The 19154-nt window shown below is 42.1% G+C and overlaps 1 protein-coding gene across 1 annotated transcript in view; it reads left to right on the top strand.

Moving 5' to 3' along the window:
- Window positions 1-18257, top strand: part of apaf1 (apoptotic peptidase activating factor 1) — a 33999-nt gene extending 15742 nt beyond the window's left edge. The window contains exons 15-27 of the mRNA XM_061912157.1: window positions 2-142; window positions 216-341; window positions 409-555; window positions 631-759; window positions 3578-3703; window positions 3771-3908; window positions 3971-4096; window positions 4169-4294; window positions 7159-7290; window positions 7356-7481; window positions 7557-7682; window positions 10290-10436; window positions 17107-18257. Of these exons, the coding sequence (XP_061768141.1) occupies window positions 2-142; window positions 216-341; window positions 409-555; window positions 631-759; window positions 3578-3703; window positions 3771-3908; window positions 3971-4096; window positions 4169-4294; window positions 7159-7290; window positions 7356-7481; window positions 7557-7682; window positions 10290-10436; window positions 17107-17253 (1737 nt within the window). The 3' untranslated portion in view covers window positions 17254-18257. The remainder of the gene's footprint in view (window position 1; window positions 143-215; window positions 342-408; window positions 556-630; window positions 760-3577; window positions 3704-3770; window positions 3909-3970; window positions 4097-4168; window positions 4295-7158; window positions 7291-7355; window positions 7482-7556; window positions 7683-10289; window positions 10437-17106) is intronic.
- The last annotated feature ends 897 nt before the right edge of the window (window positions 18258-19154 follow it).

The raw sequence follows: 19154 nt of genomic DNA, 5'->3' as shown, positions 1-19154 counted from the left end.
GGTGTGGAGCGTGGAGCGCGGCATGCTACTGAGGGCCTTTGCGGAGGAGCACGAAGAGCAGGTCAACCACTGTCAGTTTACTAACACGACAAAGCGCCTCTTGCTGGCCACCTGCTCCAATGATAAATTTTTGAACGTCAAGGTGCGTTGAACACCGCCGTCATGTACAGTTTTGCTCAGAAAACCAACAGTGGATTTTCTGCCTGTCTTTGCAGCTTTGGAACCTCAACAAGCCTTCCTCACAGAACACCATGTTCGGCCACCTTCAGCCTGTCAATCACTGCTGTTTCTCCCCCGACGATGCCTACCTCTCCACCTCCTCCAACGACGGTACCGTCAAGGTGATCGTCACAAATTCATGTTTATCAGGGTAAGCTTTGGAAAACACTCTAAAAAATGCTTATCCAGCTTTTTCAGACGTCCTCCACCAACGAGTGGAAGACCATCAAGGTGCGGGATTGGTGCTCGGACGCCAGCGAGGAAGTCCCAGTCAAATGCAGCACATGGACAGCTGACGGCAAGTGTGTCGTGTGCGCCGTCCGGAGCGCCGTCCTGGTAAGCTTTGTGCAAATCGCCGTCCAATCCTGTGTCCACAATGCCATTGTTTATGCTTATTTTGTAACGTGACAGGTGATGGACGTGGAGACGTCGCAGATGCTGTTGGAGATCAGACCGGGTCGTTTGAGCATGGTGCAATACTGCCACGCCTGTCCCACCAGCAACCTGCTGGCCATCGCCTTCTCTAACTACGCGGTGGAGGTACAACATGGCTGCCTCTGTCCTAGCAGTGATCTTCTCGAGTACCAGGGTCTCTAGTATGGGGAGAAATATTTAACTTTTCATGCAATTAAACAAAAATGAATTTACGAACAAAAAAAAATGATAAACAAAGATAAGGGATTTTAATTCAGGAAAAAAGTAGGGCTGTAAAAAATAACTTCATTCATGTGATTATTTACACATTAATCATGTATGAACGCAGATTAGTACAAAATTTATTTTGATCGCAAATGCTCCCGGGGGGTCAAGCGACGTATGTGTGACCCCAGGGAACAGGCTTTATTAGTATTATGAAGTATCCTGTTTCAAACCACATTTCGAAAAGCTGTGCACTACAAAATGTGCTCATTGTAGCCATTAAACCTGACTTCCTCATTTTGATGAAAAAAGGGCAAAATTATTTTATTCTTTATGTTTTTGTAGGTTAAAGTGTTTTATTTAAATCAGTTTTGTTGATCAATTTGAATTGAATAATATTTGTTGAGTTTATTTCGTTTAATTTTTTAGTATCAAATGATTTAAGAAGTAAAAAAAAAACTTTTATTGTTTAAATGATATATATATATAAATAATAATAATATGTATATATATATATATACGTATATATATATATATATATATATATATATATATATAAATAATATGTCTTAATTAGATTATCCAGAGAATAGTGCTCGATACCGTGGTAGAGCGCCATATATGTGTGTGTGGGAAAAATCACAAGACTAGTTCATCTCTACAGAACTGTTTCATGAGGGGTTCCCTCAATCGTTAGATTTTTTTTTGTAGAGATGAACTAGTCTTGTGATTTTTTCCACACACACACATATATATATATAAATAATATATATATATATATGTACATATATATTTTTTTTAATTATTTTTATTTTTATTTTTTTTTTTAATTCAGACAATTAAATTCACTTTAAATATTTTCTGTTAAAGATTAAGAACAATTTTTCAAAAGTTACTCTTTGTTGTAAGTTGATCAATATTTATTTTTTGGGGGAAATTTAACGTTGATAAGGAGACAATGTTATGCAGAGGTGTCTTACAACAATTTTATAGACTATTTATAGTCGGGGCAGAGAGTGAGGGAGTGCGCAAAATTGTTTTCTTCTTCCTGGGTGGGGGCGTAACAAAAATAATTCTGACGCATTACCTTGACCACAGATGGTTACCTTAAAGGTGGCGTGGTTTGTTATAAGGTCAGTGATCAGATCAATGCATATGTTAGTTCAAAGATGAGTGAAGAGTTTGTGCGGTGGCAAATTTCCCTTGAAAAATTTTGCCCTGATTGGACGTAATAAATAAAACTGTTTTTATCAGATAACAATAAAATAAAGTATTTTTTAATAAATTACATACATCCATCCATTTCCTACCGCTTGTCCACGTTCGTGGTCGCGGGGGTAGCTGGAGCCTATCTCAGCTGCGTTCGGGTTCATGTAAAGCATTAAACAAATATTTTTTATGACATTCTAACAACATGATTGCATTGTGTCAAAATATTGGGGTCTGTTTTCAGTTTATTTGAATGAGGGAAGTGAGTAAGAACTTGTGATTAATCATGATTAAATCCAACTTCCTAAATGTCATTAATCAGATTTATTTTTTTTTAATAATTTGACGGCACTAGAAAAGAAAATGCAAAAAACCCCACATTTAAAAAAAAAAAAAGAAAAGAAAGTTTATTTTCCAAATTGAAAAGTTGTTCTAAGGACACATAAATGGGTTGTACTTGTATAGCGCTTTTCTACCTTCAAGGTACTCAAAGCGCTTTGACACTACTTCCACATTTACCCATTCACACACACATTCACACACTGATGGAGGGAGCTGCCATGCAAGGCGCTAACCAGCACCCATCAGGAGCAAGGGTGAAGTGTCTTGCTCAGGACACAACGGACGTGACAAGGTTGGTACTAGGTGGGATTTGAACCAGGGCCCCTTGGGTTGCGCACGGCCACTCTCCCACTGCGCCACGTTTGCATTTATTTAAGCTTTGGTTGTGAATCCTTTTTTTTGGTGACAAATCAACTTTATTCTTGTGGGCAGGGCCTCTTCTGAACAATATTTCCTGTTTATTGATCAGTCTATGATCTCAAAACCGATTACTTCTGCCCCCACAAATATTTTCTGAAAAGGTTGTCAGCGCAGTTTATTTTTGTTTGCAAATCTTTTTTTTTGTTTGCAAACACATTTTTGTTAGATTGCATGAAAAGACACACATCTGAAAACTGAGTAGAAAGAAGCAGAGTTAATTTAATCCAGGTTCAAGAACCATTGTGTTTGATTGGGGGGGTTCACTGGGAGGTGCCAGAGGACTACAGGAGAGGGAAAATCCATAAAGCTAATGTTAGTTATGTTTAAAGGCCAAATGAGACAACAGGTAAGTTGTAAACACAATATTCTACAACAAAATATTTTTTTTTAGATTAGAGGAGGCCTCAACTTTATTATATCTACTTAAAACGGCTGTGTTAGACGATTAAATAAATAAATAAATGGGTTGTACTTGTATAGCGCTTTTCTACCTTCAAGGTACTCAAAGCGCTTTGACACTACTTCCACATTTACCCATTCACACACACATTCACACACTGATGGAAGGAGCTGCCATGCAAGGCGCCAACCAGCACCCATCAGGAGCAAGGGTGAAGTGTCTTGCTCAGGACACAACGGACGTGATGAGGTTGGTTCTAGGTGGGATTTGAACCAGTGACCCTCGGGTTGCGCACGGCCACTCTCCCACTGCGCCACGCCGTCGACATAACTTTCCTGTCTCTTCCAGCTGTGGGACCTGGAGACCAATAAGAAAATGACCGACTGCAGCGGTCACCTGAGTTGGGTCCAACGAGTCCAGTTCTCCCCTGACGGCTCCCAGCTGCTCTCCTGCTCAGACGACCACACTATCAGGGTAATAAGACCCTCTGAAGCCATACTTGAGTACGAGAGTGGAAAAAAAAACCTTATTTTCCTCGCAGTTGTGGGAGACGAACAAGGTGCACACCACCTCAGCGGTGCGTCTGAAGAGAGACGCTGATGTTTACTTCAGCGACGCCAAAGTAGATGGGTCGGAAGAAATAGTGGTTTCGGCTGCAGACAACTGCAACAGGTTGCAGGTGAGCTGGCAACGGATGAAAGCGTGCTAGGTTGGTGTATTTACTGTGCATATGCGTTTCAGGTGCGTGATGGCAGAGCAGGTGTGGTGCTGTTTCAGTCGGCGGAGATGATGTCGAGGATACGATGTACCTGCGTGTGTCGGCAGCCTTTCGCTGTGGCTTTCGGTCAAGAGGACGGCACCGTGCAGGTAAAAAAAACATACGGCCTAATACTCACATGAGTACCTCATCAAACTTTTGTGGTGGTTTCTTCATGCCAGGTGCTGGCCATACCCTCTGGCAAGGTGCTTGCCACCCTGCAGGGACACACCAGGACGGTGCTGCACTGCCGGTTCGTCCACGGCGGCCAAACGCTGATCACATCATCTGAGGACACTACCATCAGGGTTTGTCTTCCCCACTTGCAGACTTTCAAGGCCCAGTACATACTATACACTTTGGACCGACACTAATAGATTTGACGCTACAGTGGGGCAAAAAAGTATTTAGTCAGCTACCGATTGTGCAAGTTCTCCATCTTAAAATGATGACAGAGGTATGGAATTTTCATCATAGGTACACTTCAACTGTGAGAGACAGAATGTGAAAAAAAATCCAGGAATTCACATTGTAGGAATTTTAAAGAATTTATTTGTAAATTATGGTGGAAAATAAGTATTTGGTCAACCATTCAAAGCTCTCACTGATGGAAGGAGGTTTTGACTCAAAATCTCACGATACATGGCCCCATTCATTCTTTCCTTAACACAAATCAATCGTCCTGTCCCCCTTAGCAGAAAAACAGCCCCAAAGCATGATGTTTCCACCTCCATGCTTCACAGTGGGTCTGGTGTTCTTGGGATGCAACTCAGTATTCTTCTTCCTCCAAACACGACGAGTTGAGTTTATACAAAAATGGATACATGGATGATACAGCAGAGGATTGGGAGAATGCCATGTGGTCAGATGAAACCAAAATAGAACTTTTTGGTATAAACTCAACTCGTTGTGTTTGGAGGAAGAAGAATACTGAGTTGCATCCCAAGAACACTACACCTACTGTGAAGCATGACGGTGGAAACATCATGCTTTGGGGCTGTTTTTCTGCGAAGGGGACAGGACGATTGATCCGTGTTAAGGAAAGAATGAATGGGGCCATGTATCGTGAGATTTTGAGCCAAAACCTCCTTCCATCAGTGAGAGCTTTGAATGGTAGACCATATACTTATTTTCCACCATAATTTACAAATACATTCTTTAAAATTCCTACAACGTGAATTCCTGGATTTTTTTTTCCACATTCTGTCTCTCACAGTTGAAGTGTACCTATGATGAAAATTACAGACCTCCGTCATCATTTTAAGTGGGAGAACTTGCACAATCTGTGGCTGACTAAATCCTTTTTTGCCCCACTGTACTTTCATTAACACATTCTAATGGGACTGTTGTAACAACTCCGTACAGGTGATGGCATCGTAACTTTGCTTCTTATCACAGCTCGTATGCAACTGGTCTGCCAGAGAGTCTGAAGACATAGCAGCAGGGATCAGTGTTACCAACATTCTGTATTTAGACCCTTATAGATTCCGTTTTCTTTTTTTTTCCTCTGTTCTTATAGCAGAGGTCTTAACAGGAAGTCCGTGAACCCCATTGGGGTTCGCAGAGGTACTGCAGGAGAGGGTTGTGAAATCTTTGTATATTCCCCCTGCAATTTTTCCGCAAATTAAATTTCTTTAATTTAACATTTAAGGGCACCTATGATGATTTTCATTTACATTTTAAAACTCTTCCCTGTGGTCAGGATATTATGTATTGGATATGCTCTGGTGTAAATTTTGTGTATTTAGCTCCAAATGCCCATTTTTTTGGGAGTCTGTATGCAAGATGCCATCCTAGTCACGGCTGTTGTGTCCTTGGGCAAGACACCTTTACCCTTGCTCCTGGTAGTCTGTGGTTAGCGTTTTTCATGATGGAAGCTTCCGCCATCTGTGTGTGAATGGTTGAATGTGACGTATAATGTAAAGCACTTTGGGTATCTTTCCAGGTACAGTAAAGAGCTATATATAGATATGCAGACCTTTTACCATTTTACATTATCATATTCACATTAGGGCTTCACGGTGGCAGAGGGGTTAGTGCGTCTGCCTCACAATACGAAGTTCCTGCAGTCCTGGGTTCAAATCCAGGCTCGGGATCTTTCTGTGTGGAGTTTGCATGTTCTCCCCGTGAATGCGTGGGTTCCCTCCGGGTACTCCGGCTTCCTCCCACCTCCAACGACATGCACCTGGGGATAGGTTGATTGGCAACACTAAATTGGCCCTAGTGTGTGAATGTGAGTGTGAATGTCGTCTGTCTATCTGTGTTGGTCCTGCGATGAGGTGGCGACTTGTCCAGGGTGTACCCCGCCTTCCGCCCGATTGTAGCTGAGATAGGCGCCAGCGCCCCCCGCGACCCCGAAAGGGAATAAGCGGTAGAAAATGGATGGATGGATGGATATTCACATTAGTATTTAGAATAGTCAGCGATTAAGCAAATCTAACTAGTTCCCAGCTACGATTAGCAGAGCTATTCTGTATTATTTGGATATCATAGTCTTGCACAGTAGCAAGGTACCTTTAGGACCAGTTTAATTTAATACACAATCACAATTTCATACAGGATATATATAAATAGGATGTCCACGCTTTATCTCTCCATCAGTTTGTCCTTGGCCTGAAAACTTTGAAGACCCATGTCTTATAGGACACTTTTGGAAACTAACGTTAATGCCATAACGAAAAGAAGTGACGCAGGAAAGTAGATTTGTATTTTGAAACATTTATTTTGCTTTTCATATTTTTTGCTCAGTTTTTGCTTACACAACATCCATAAAAATGTCATGTACATACAACTTTTCCATTTACGCAAATTAGACAATGCAGCCCCTCTTATTTTTGTCCATCCATTGATTGATTGAAACTTTTATTAGTAGATTGCACAGTACAGTACATATTCCGTACAATTGACCACTAAATGGTAACACCCGAATAAGTTTTTCAACTTGTTTAAGTCGGGGTCCATCCATTTTTTACCGTTTATTCCGTTCGGGGTCGCGGGGGGTATTATTATTAATAATGATAAATGTATTCTATATGGCACTTTTCAAGGCACTCACGGTCGCTGTGCAGCAATTTAAAAGCAGTTGAAAATAAAAATGGTTAAAAAACTGCAAGCATGCATGCAGACTGTATCAAATATTTATCTATTTTTTGGTGTGTGGCACCTCTTACAGGTGTGGAGGTGGCAGACGTGTGAGTGTAAAGTGCTGCAGGGCCACAAGGAGCAAGTCAGAGGCTTTTCTTTGCTCTCAGACTCGCCTGCTGAGACAAGATTGCTGTCCTGGTCCTTTGACGGCACAGTCAAGGTGAACACTCACACGTTGTTAAAATGTAAATAAATGTAGTGATAAGTAATCAAGTTCTGCCTCAGGTGTGGGATCTTAGAAGCATAGAAAAGCTGCAGGACTTGGAGGCTCACAGAGGAGCCGTCCTGTCCTGTCACGTCTCCCCTGATGGACGTCACTTTGCCACCACCTCTGCTGACAAGACGGCTAAGGTAGCATGAACTCACGGTGAAAATGACAGTTTTTTTCTGGACGCCACATGAACACGTCTTTTTCTGTGCTTGAAGGTGTGGCACAGTGAGTCTTGGCAGTGTGTTCACAAGCTTCGCGGGCACCAAGACTGCGTCAGGAGCTGCCGATTTTCCTGGGACGGGCAACGACTTGCGACTGGGGACGACGGTGGTGAGATACGGGTACGTTTGAAAAAATTAGTATAGAGTAAATACCTAAATAATGGATGCATGCATAGAAACACATATTTTGGACTCTCAAATACCATATTTTTGGGATTATAAATTGCTCCGGAGTATATGTCGCACTGGCAGAAAATGCATAATAAAGAAGAAAAAATGTATATTCGTCGCACTGGAGTATAAGTCGCATTTTTGGGGGAAATGTATTTGATGAAATCCAACACCAAGAATAGACATTTGAAAGGCAATTTAAAATAAATAAAGAATATTGAACAACAGGCTGAATAAGTGTACGTTATATGAGGCATAAATAACCAACTGAGAACATACCTGGTATGTTAACATAACATATTATGGTAAGAGTCATTCAAATAACTGTAACATATAGAACATGCTATACTTTTACCAAACAATCTGTCACTCCTAATCGATGAATCCCATGAAATCTTCTTCCTCGATGTCGCTTCTAAACAACTCTGCCAACTCCAAAGGTATGCGCCGCTTCCTCTTGTCGTTTTCTGCTGCATATTTCACTACCTCCAGCTTGTAATCTGCAGTACATGATTTCCTTTTCGGTCCAATTTTTGTTTAGCTCTTCTCAGTTTTTATAAGTTACCGCCAACGATGAAATGATCCATTTTAATAGCTACGGTAGTAGCATAAAGCATACAGCAGTTAGCTTTCCATGACCCACAATGCACTTCTGCCGTGACCCTCCCCCGCCGAATTCTTATTGGTTGACGTATATGTGACGATTGCTGACGTGTGTGTGACGATTGTTGACATTTTCTTGGTCCCTTCCGCGAATTAGATAAATAATTATATGTCATATTGTGTAATCTGCAGTACATGATTTCCTTTTCGGTCCAATTTTTGTTCAGCCCTTCTCAGATTTTATAAGTTACCGCCAACGATGAAATCCATCCCATCCATTTCCTACCGCTTATTCCCTTTTGGGGTTGCGGGGGGCGCTGGCGCCTATCTCAGCTACAATCGGGCGGAAGGCGGTGTACACCCTGGACAAGTCGCCACCTCATCGCAGGGCCAACACGGATAGACAGACAACATTCAAACTCACATTCACACACTAGGGCCAATTTAGTGTTGCCAATCAACCTAATGATCCATTTTAATAGCTATGGCAGTAGTATATAGCAGTTAGCATTCCATGACCCACATATGCACTTCTGCAATGACCCTCCCCCGCCGAATTCTTATTGGTTGACGTGTATGTGACGATTGCTGACGTGTGTGTGACGATTGCTGACATTTTCTTGGTCCCTTCCGCGAATTAGATAAATAATTATATTTCATATTGTGTAATCTGCAGTACATGATTTCCTTTTCGGTCCAATTTTTGTTCAGCCCCTCTCAGATTTTATAAGTTACCGCCAACGATGAAATCCATCCCATCCATTTTCTACCGCTTATTCCCGTTTGGGGTTGTGGGGGGCGCTGGCGCCTATCTCAGCTACAATCGGGCGGAAGGCGGGGTACACCCTGGACAAGTCGCCACCTCATCGCAGGGCCAACACGGATAGACAGACAACATTCAAACTCACATTCACACACTTGGGCCAATTTAGTGTTGCCAATCAACCTAATGATCCATTTTAATAGCTATGGCAGTAGCATGTAGCAGTTAGCATTCCATGACCCACATATGCACTTCTGCAATGACCCTCCCCCGCCGAATTCTTATTGGTTGACGTGTATGTGACGATTGCTGACCTTTTCTTGGTGTCTTCCGTGAATGAGATAAATAATATTATTTGATATCTTACGGCAATGTGTTAATAATTTCACACATAAGGCTTCCTCCCACTTCCAAAGACATGCACCTGGGGATAGGTTGATTGGCAACACTAAATTGGCCCTAGTGTGTGAATGTGAGTGTGAATGTTGTCTGTCTATCTGTGTTGGCCCTGCGATGAGGTGGCGACTTGTCCAGGGTGTACCCCGCCTTCCGCCCGATTGTAGCTGAGATAGGCGCCAGCGCCCCCCGCGACCCCGAAAGGGAATAAGCGGTAGGAAATGGATGGATGGATGGATAAGTCGCTCCGGAGTATATGTCGCACCCCCGGCCAAACTATGAAAAAAAACTGCGACTTATAGTCCGAAAAATACGGTATGTCTCACACACTTATTAAAGGTAGTTTGGATTGCAGAATGTATGTACTCACCACCAATGACGGATAATGAAATATGATCAATATGAGAACAGATGGGATCAGAGTCACAGTCAGAAACCTTTACTACCAAAACCAACATTTTGCCTCTACTGTTGCAACAAAGACACTGTTTGCAAATTACATTTGAAAAATGTCTGATTTTCTCAATTACTAATTGTATTGAATAAAATTGCTTGTGGGCAGTGTTGTAACACGTTACATTTACTGCGTCCATTTACTTCTTTTTTTGGATATATTTATCTTTTACTTGAGTATTTTGGTGAGAAAGAATCGCCACTTTTACTCTCTCACAGAATTTTCCTTGCCTTGCTCGCGTTCATCCAATCACCAGTCAGGACACATTCACGGCCTCACAGACAAACAGACTTGATCAATTATGAATGAATCTAAAAGATTTTTTTCTTTACTGTGGCAGCTGTGGAGCGTGAAGGAAGGCTCCTTGTTGAAAGTGTGCACACAAGAGGGAAAAGACGGAATGGATTCACTGCACGGAGGCTGGGTGACCGATCTGCACTTTTCCCCAAACAACTCTCTCCTGGTGTCCACAGGCGGCTATGTCAAGGTACGTTGACACGGACCCCTCGTGCTTGTGACCTTTTAATACAGTGGAACCTTGATTTATAAATTTAATTGGTTTTTCAACAGTGTTCAAATGTAAATCAAAATAATGGGTTCCATTATTCTTTGTAACTCCACAGCTATTCCCTCTCTTGTTCCACCGAGTCTGTTGCGTTTTTGGGACTCTTTTTGAATTTGCAAAAATGGACAAAACTCGTCAAAAGATGAAAAAACACAGAAAAAGCACACACGCTAGAGCAGTGAGTAGTGACTAGTAGTGTACTGTACTGTGCAACAATTGACGGAGGGCTACGTCTTTCCAAAAATGCTGCCTCCAGTGGCACAAAATTGCTGGAGGTGGGACAAAAAATGAATGAATGAAGCGTTCTTACACAGAGCCATGGTTGGCACATGGAGGAATATTTGGCTCGATCTAAAATTTAAAAAATAGTAAAAGTTTGTATGTACAGTATGTGTTTATCCATCCATCCATCCATTTTCTACCGCTTATTCCCTTTCGGGGTCGCGGGGGGCGCTGGCGCCTATCTCAGCTACAATCAGGCGGAAGGCGGGGTACACCCTGGACAAGTCGCCACCTCATCACAGGGCCAACACAGATAGACAGACAACATTCACACTCACATTCACACACTAGGGCCAATTTAGTGTTGCCAATCAACCTATCCCCAGGTGCATGTCTTTGGAAGTGGGAGGAAGCCGGAGTACCCGGAGGGAACCCACGCATTCACGGGGAGAACATGCAAACTCCACACAGAAAGATCCCGAGCCTGGATTTGAACCCAGGACTGCAGGAACTTTGTATTGTGAGGCAGACGCACTAACCCCTCTGCCACCGTGAAGCCCAGTATGTGTATATTTATATATATATATATATATATATACACATACTATATATAGTATGTGTATATTTTTATATATATATATATATATATATATATATATATATATATATATATAAATATATATATATATATATAAATCTCCTGATGATTCAGGGAACCCCTCATGAAACAGTTCTGTAGAGATGTAGTCTTGTGATTTTTCCCACACCTATATATATATATATATATATATATATATATATATATATATATATATATACACATACATACATACATACTCTACATGCATGAATACATAAAACTTACTTATTTATTATTTATTTAGGAGCCCTATAATGCAAAACCATTTTCTCACTTTTGGTACCTGCTTTTGTGTTTTTGGGATCTGTATAACTTCTGGAAATTTGAAATTAACCCCTTGAGGAGATATTTATAAAAGAATATTGCCTTCCTGCCTACTTCCTCCTACACATTGTGCAGAATTGGTGATGTCACCAATTTGGCACACAATTAGTGGATTATCCAATCATGGTATAAATTAGATTATATAAGATAGTACTTTATTTATTCCTTCAGGAAAATTAAAATAAATGTTACCAAATTGCCTTAAGCGTCCATCATTTTTAATAAATGGGACGGGCAACTGTTGGTTAGATGACAAAAGGGCCAAAATACGACTCAAATAACCAAAATGCTGTTACTGGTTGTATTATGTGTATGCATGGTCGCAAAACAAAAAAGTTAGCCAGGCACTTTGTAGTTCTTCAGATTAGACAGGAGGTTTAAATAATGTCCTGTGTTAAGTAATAGAATAGAATAGAAAGTACTTTATTGATCACTGTGGTGCTGAATTTCCCCCAGGGATCAATAAAGTACTTTCTATTCTCTTCTATTACTTAACACAGGACATTATTTAAACCTCCTGTCTAATCTGAAGAACTACAAAGGGCCTGGCTAACATTTTTGTTTTGCGACCATGCAATGGGCCTTCAACTGTAAAGAAGTCTCTCTCGGGTGTGCAAACCTCTTCCAAAGTTTTCTGCTTCACCAATCTGCAGCGGTATAAAGATGGATTTACCCAGAAGCTAATTATAAAATGTGACTACAATTTATGGCAATAGTGGAGACAATGAAACGGTAAGTAGTAGTAGGGACGGCGTGGCGCAGTGGAAGAGTGGCAGTGCGTAATCCGAGTGTCCCTGGTTCAATCCCCACCTAGTACCAACCTCGTCACCTCCGTTGTGTCCTGAGCAAGACACTTCACCCTTGCTCCTGATGGGTGCTGGTTAGCGCTTTGCATGGCAGCTCCCTCCATCAGTGGGTAAATGTGGAAGTAGTGTCAAAGCGCTTTGAGTACCTTGAAAGTAGAAAAGCGCTATACAAGTACAACCCATTTATCATTTATTTAAATGTGTGAATGTTACGTTAGCAATGTTAACTCCAGTTATTGCTTAGCTAGCTTAGCCCTCCAATGTAATACAATAGCATCATTGTTCTGCAGCAAAATAAAGAATGATTTTCCTGAAAACTACTTTTAATCGGATCAGAGCCTATAGTGTTTGGCAATGAACAAGTTAGTAATATAATGCATTATATCACGTTCTTGAAGTAGCTTGTAGCATAGCTAACTCTAATTACAACACAAAACAGCTGTGCAGTAGAGTTATTTACATGACATAGTACAGACACATTTTTAATTGTCAATATACACATGTTTAAGTCCAGGATGTAGCATTAGACCACCCCTGGGTAAATTAAGGCCCGGGGGCCACATGCGGCCTGTCAGGCTTTTTAACTTGGCCCGCAGGATGAGTCCCAAATAATTGTTTTAGATATCTAAGATGGAAACTGTAGCTTCCATTATGATGTGCTGTGATGTTCACAAATGACCGTGAGTCTTGAACTATACAAAGTATTTCACTGGTTGGAATCTGCTGTTTTGCATGATATACTAGTTACTATGGTAATCTAATTAGTTACTATGGTCATCTAAGTCACAGCATTTCAGACGAGGTACTGAGCAGTGTGGGTGTGGAGCGTTTCCACAGAGTGTTTCCAGTATGGCTAGTCTGAAAAGTGTTTTTTTTTTTATTTGTTTGTTTTTTAGTGTTTATATTTAGCTGTGTTTGTTGCGTTTCACTTGATTGTAAAATATGTCGATCCAGAGGGGTTGTGGCGTTCATACGTTGTCAATATTCAGTGTTTTATCGTATAGCTCGGTTGGTAGAGTGGCCGTGTCAGCAACTTGAGGGTTGCAGGTTCGATCCCCGCTTCCGCCATCCTAGTCACTGCCGTTGTGTCCTTGGGCAAGACACTTTACCCACCTGCTCCCAGTGCCACCCCACACTGCTTTAAATGTAACTTAGATATTGGGTTTCACTATGTAAAGCGCTTTGAGTCACTAGAGAAAAGCGCTATATAAATATAATTCACTTCACAATTCCAGCAATACCTCAGTTTTTTTTAGTCCCTACCAAAATTCATGCGACTGATTTTATTCACTGATTCTCAAACCCTCTACTTCTGCTGGGTTCTTCATGATATCACAGACTATACACACACTACCTTTATGTCCTATAGGCCATGTATTCATCACTATATGAATACATGGCAGTATAGCTCGGTCGGTAGAGTGGCCGTGTCAGCAACTTGAGGGTTGCAGGTTCGATCCCCGCTTCCGCCATCCTAGTCACTGCCGTTGTGTCCTTGGGCAAGACACTTTACCCACCTGCTCCCAGTGCCACCCCACACTGCTTTAAATGTAACTTAGATATTGGGTTTCACTATGTAAAGCGCTTTGAGCCACTTGAGAAAAGCGCTATCAATCAATCAATCAATGTTTACTTATATAGCCCTAAATCACTAGTGTCTCAAAGGGCTGCACAAACCACTACGACATCTTCAGTAGGCCCACATAAGGGCAAGGAAAACTCACACCCAGTGGGACGTCGGTGACAATGATGACTATGAGAACCTTGGAGAGGAGGAAAGCAATGGATGTCGAGCGGGTCTAACATGATACTGTGAAAGTTCGATCCATAATGGATCCAACACAGTCGCGAGAGTCCAGTCCAAAGCGGATCCAACACAGCAGCGAGAGTCCCGTTCACAGCGGAGCCAGCAGGAAACCATCCCAAGTGGAGGCGGATCAGCAGCGCAGAGATGTCCCCAGCCGATACACAGGCAAGCAGTACATGGCCACCGGATCGGACCGGACCCCCTCCACAAAGGAGAGTGGGACATAGAAGAAAAAGAAAAGAAACGGCAGATCAACTGGTCTAAAAAGGGAGTCTATTTAAAGGCTAGAGTATACAAATGATTCACTTCACTTCACATAGTTAATATTGTAAATCCCACATTCTGTATTGTCATGTACATTCTGGGTGTCTCATTCAGTAAAAAAGCTTGGAATTCCATTCCGTTTTTCAAGGCGGTCCATCATAACGTTTTTAGCATTCAATCAGATATTATTGTGAGGTTTCGTATTAGTGTTCTTAAAAATCCGATATACCAGCCCCGAGGCACATTTTTTCCTCTAAATTCGGCCCCCCCAAGTCAAAATAATTGCCCAGGCCTGCATTAGACAGTTACAGACTCTGTAACTGTTCAGCGTATAGTTCCTGACCTGTTTGTAGCCTGGTTTAGTTCCTCTCTCTCATCTGCCCGCATTTTCGCCTCCTTCCTTCGTACTGACAACAAAACTATGGAGAGTTTGCTGATCTTGCTATATCAGCTGGGATGTTGTGTTGCAGTAAAAGTCACTTAAAATAGGTGGCTGGTGGCAGTCACCAAAGTCTAAAAAAGCTATAAAAACACAAACTACAAAACATTTCTGCGAGGCGAATGCTCCTCCAGCGTGAGAGGTCATGGTAAGGAGAGGTTCATCTGTATCTAACAACTCCGCCTCTCAAAGTAAACTCTTTTAAAACGGAGCAAAAAAGCGGTTTGGAAAGGAGTCTGTAAAACTAAATCTATGATTACATGTTATGTAGACCACAAAGAAGTGTTTTAAATAGATAGATAGATAGATAGATAGATAGTACTTTATTGATTCCTTCAGGAGAGTTCCTTCAGGAAATTAAAATTCCAGCAGCAGTGTACAGAGTTGAGATCAATTTAAAAAAAAGTAAAAAGTAAATAATGGGGGTTTAAAAGGAAACAAAATAGAGAAATATTACAAAAAGAATAAAAACAATGGGAATAACAATATAACCGTAAAATAAGAATATAACAAGACAAAGTAGGCAGTATGTGAATTGTGAATTATATTTATATAGCGCTTTTCTCTAGTGACTCAAAGCGCTTTACATAGTGAAACCCAATATCTAAGTTACATTCAAACCAGTGTGGGTGGCACTGGGAGCAGGTGGGTAAAGTGTCTTGCCCAAGGACACAACGGCAGTGACTAGGATGACGGAAACGGGAATCGAACCTGGAACCCTCAAGTTGCTGGCACGGCCGCTCTACCAACCGAGCTACACCCGCCCATGTAGTGACCATGTTATGAAAACGTATTGCACTGTTAATGTTGATTGGCAACACTAAATGGGCCCTAGTGTGTGAATGTGAGTGTGAATGTTGTCTGTCTATCTGTGTTGGCCCTGGGATGAGGTGGCGACTTGTCCAGGGTGTACCCCGCCTTCCGCCCGATTGTAGCTGAGATAGGCGCCAGCGCCCCCCGCGACCCCGAAAGGGAATAAGCGGTAGAAAATGGATGGATGGATGGATGGATGTTTTGCATCCCCTGTCATCCTAGTACCCCCCGTCCCCCGTCCCAGAGAGGAGTTGTATTGATTGATTGATTGATTGATACTTTTATTAGTAGATTGCACAGTACAGTACATATTCCGTACAATTGACCACTAAATGGTAACACCCGAATAAGTTTTTCAACTTGTTTAAGTCGGGGTCCATGTTAATCAATTCATGGTACAGTCTAATGGTGTGTGGGACAAAGGAGTTCTTGAGTCTATTAGTCCTGCACTGAACAGGCTCCTCTGGCTACTGATAACACTATGCAGAGGGTGACTGGCATCATCCAGGATGCTCACTAGTTTGTCCACAGTCCTCTTCTCTGCCACCGTCACCAGTGAGTCCAGTTTCATTCCGATTGTAGAACCGGCCCGCCTGATCAGTTTCTCAAGTCTGGAGCTGTCCTTCTTAGATGTAAATGTAGAAAACAAATCATGATATGACCCCTTTAAATGTATAATATTAACTAATACAGGCGGATCTGTGCGGCGTCTTCAGTAATGCGGACGTTGTATCGATCCGTTGTGGTGAAAAAGGAGCTGAGCCGGAAGGCAAAGCTCTCAATTTACCGGTCGATCTACGTTCCCATCCTCACCTATGGTCATGAGCTTAAGATAAGATCACGGGTACAAGCGGCCGAAATGAGTTTCCTCCGCCGTGTGGCGGGGCTCTCACTTAGAGATAGGGTGAGAAGCTCTGCCATCCGGGAGGAACTCAAAGTAAAGCCGCTGCTCCTTCACATCGAGAGGAGCCAGATGAGGTGGTTCGGGCATCTGGTCAGGATGCCAACCGAACGCCTCCCGAGGGAGGTGTTTAGGGCACGTCCAACCGGTAGGAGGCCACGGGGAAGACAATGTCTGGGAACGCCTCGTGATCCCCCGGGAAGAGCTAGACGAAGTGGCTGGGGAGAGGGAAGCCTGGGCTTCCCTGCTTAGGCTGCTGCCCCCGCGACCCGACCTCGGATAAGCGGAAGAAGATGGATGGATGGATGGATGGATGGAACTAACACTGTATATTTGTTCCCTTGATCTGTTTATTTCTATTTGTGTTGCCATCCAGTGGTGGGACGTGGACCGAGGCGAAGCCCTGCAGACCTTCTACCCGACGGGAAGCGCTTTGAAGAAGATGCACGTGTCAGCGGACTTCTCCACGTTTGTCACCATCGACAACATCGGGATCCTTTACGTCCTTCAAAGAGTGTCCTAAGTTAGCCCCACAGCCAAGACTTGAACACCAGCATGATAAAACACAAGTTTACATCTAACAGATCTTCTGGATCATTCAGAGCCGTTCATCAATCAATCGATCAATGTTTATTTATATAGCCCCAAATCACAAATGTCTCAAAGGACTGCACAAATCATTACGACTACAACATCCTCGGAAGAACCCACAAAAGGGCAAGGAAAACTCACACCCAGTGGGCAGGGAGAATTCACATCCAGTGGGACGCCAGTGACAATGCTGACTATGAGAAACCTTGGAGAGGACCTCAGATGTGGGCAACCCCCCCCCTCTAGGGGACCGAAAGCAATGGATGTCGAGCGGGTCTAACATGATACTGTGATACATCCATTTTTCCACCGTTTGTCCCTTTTAGACGTGCGCAATTTTCAACACGGCTGTTTGTAAATCGGCATTTGTGATTTTCCTCTGAGCCACTGGACGTGCATTATTTTTGTAATGTCATTTATTGTGAGATTTCTCCAGAGTACCTGCCTTATTGTGGATTACCGTATTATTATGAAATGTAAGGGCTCAATCAAAGCCTGTGAGAAATATTTACTATTCTTAAATGTTTCTAAAAATGTTTTCAATGATGAAATGAAACCGTAAGTATTTTTTTATCTTACTAATGTTTCTGCAATTGATAGCAGGACGTCAATCTATATCACATTGGGGTATTATTGGTGTGACAGGGGAAATAGTGCCTCTCTACTTTCAGTGATTTATCAAGTAGAGCCAACAAGCATCAACTAAAGGTAACATTTTGTACATTCTTTTGTATTATGTGCTCTTCTTTTTGAATGGTGCTTTAATGTCAAATCATATTTTCCTTCATCTTGCTCAGGATCTATTACTACAGTTATGGTACTATGTGAGTGTAATGAACTTAAGAGCCATTAAAATATGAATTGGTGTCATTTTAAGCTAAGCTTTTAAAGCTAGCATTCAGAGAACTTGAAGTAAAACTTGACCATCAAACTTTATTGCGGTTTTGTGCTTTATTTTGATCCACTTTATTACTAATCACAGCGAAGGTATGTCAATGTTACATTTGTACAATAAGTTAGCTGAAAATAGGCAATTACAAAGAAGCCTTAAACTCTTAAAGCTAGACGCTATGATAGCATGAATTGATTAACGTGGACCCCGACTTAAACAAGTTGAAAAACTTATTCGGGTGTTACCATTTAGTGGTCAATTGTACGGAATATGTACTGTACTGTGCAATCTACTAATAAAAGTTTCAATCAATCAATCAAGGCATTCGAGCGACATTCAAGGCAGGAAGTCGCAAAGCTTGTAGCAGCTATCTAATGTAGCTTAATTGTCTTTCATGGACACACACCTGTTGTTGACTTTGGACTAGCGACTGCAATACATCAAGGCCGAGGAACACAGACACACTATGAGCTTACACACACACACATCCAAAAACATATACGCCACACATACACACCCCATCCCCCCCAACCCAACGCCCTCGACGCAAATCCCATAGGGGTGATGAATAGATGGTCAGCGCCTGAGAGCTGCGGCCTACCACCATGACCTTAAACTACCTACCCTCTGTTGCTAGATATCTCGAGATGTATTTTGTACTATGTATATGTGCTTTGCTATGGAGGTTTTTTTTCCCACTCCAGACTGGGCCCCCTTAGGAGCCCAGTCTGGATTGTATTTTTTTACTCATCTTTCCCCAGCGTTTACCTTTTTCCCCATCTTTTACGGGGCGCCTTGTGGCGACCCATCAGTGTTCCTGTTCTGTAACCCTGTACCCTGTTTGTTGGTCTAATCTTGAACAGGTTTGTGCTGAAAACAAAGTTTCGTTGTACTTGTTGCAATGACAATAAAGACCTATCCTATCCTTAGGACAGCAGAGA

The sequence above is a fragment of the Nerophis ophidion genome, linkage group LG10 (genome assembly GCF_033978795.1).
Source record: "Nerophis ophidion isolate RoL-2023_Sa linkage group LG10, RoL_Noph_v1.0, whole genome shotgun sequence".
NCBI classification, from domain to species: domain Eukaryota; kingdom Metazoa; phylum Chordata; class Actinopteri; order Syngnathiformes; family Syngnathidae; genus Nerophis; species Nerophis ophidion.
The sequence above is the reverse complement of the archived record's forward strand: the minus strand, read 5'-3'. Positions and strand labels throughout refer to the sequence as shown.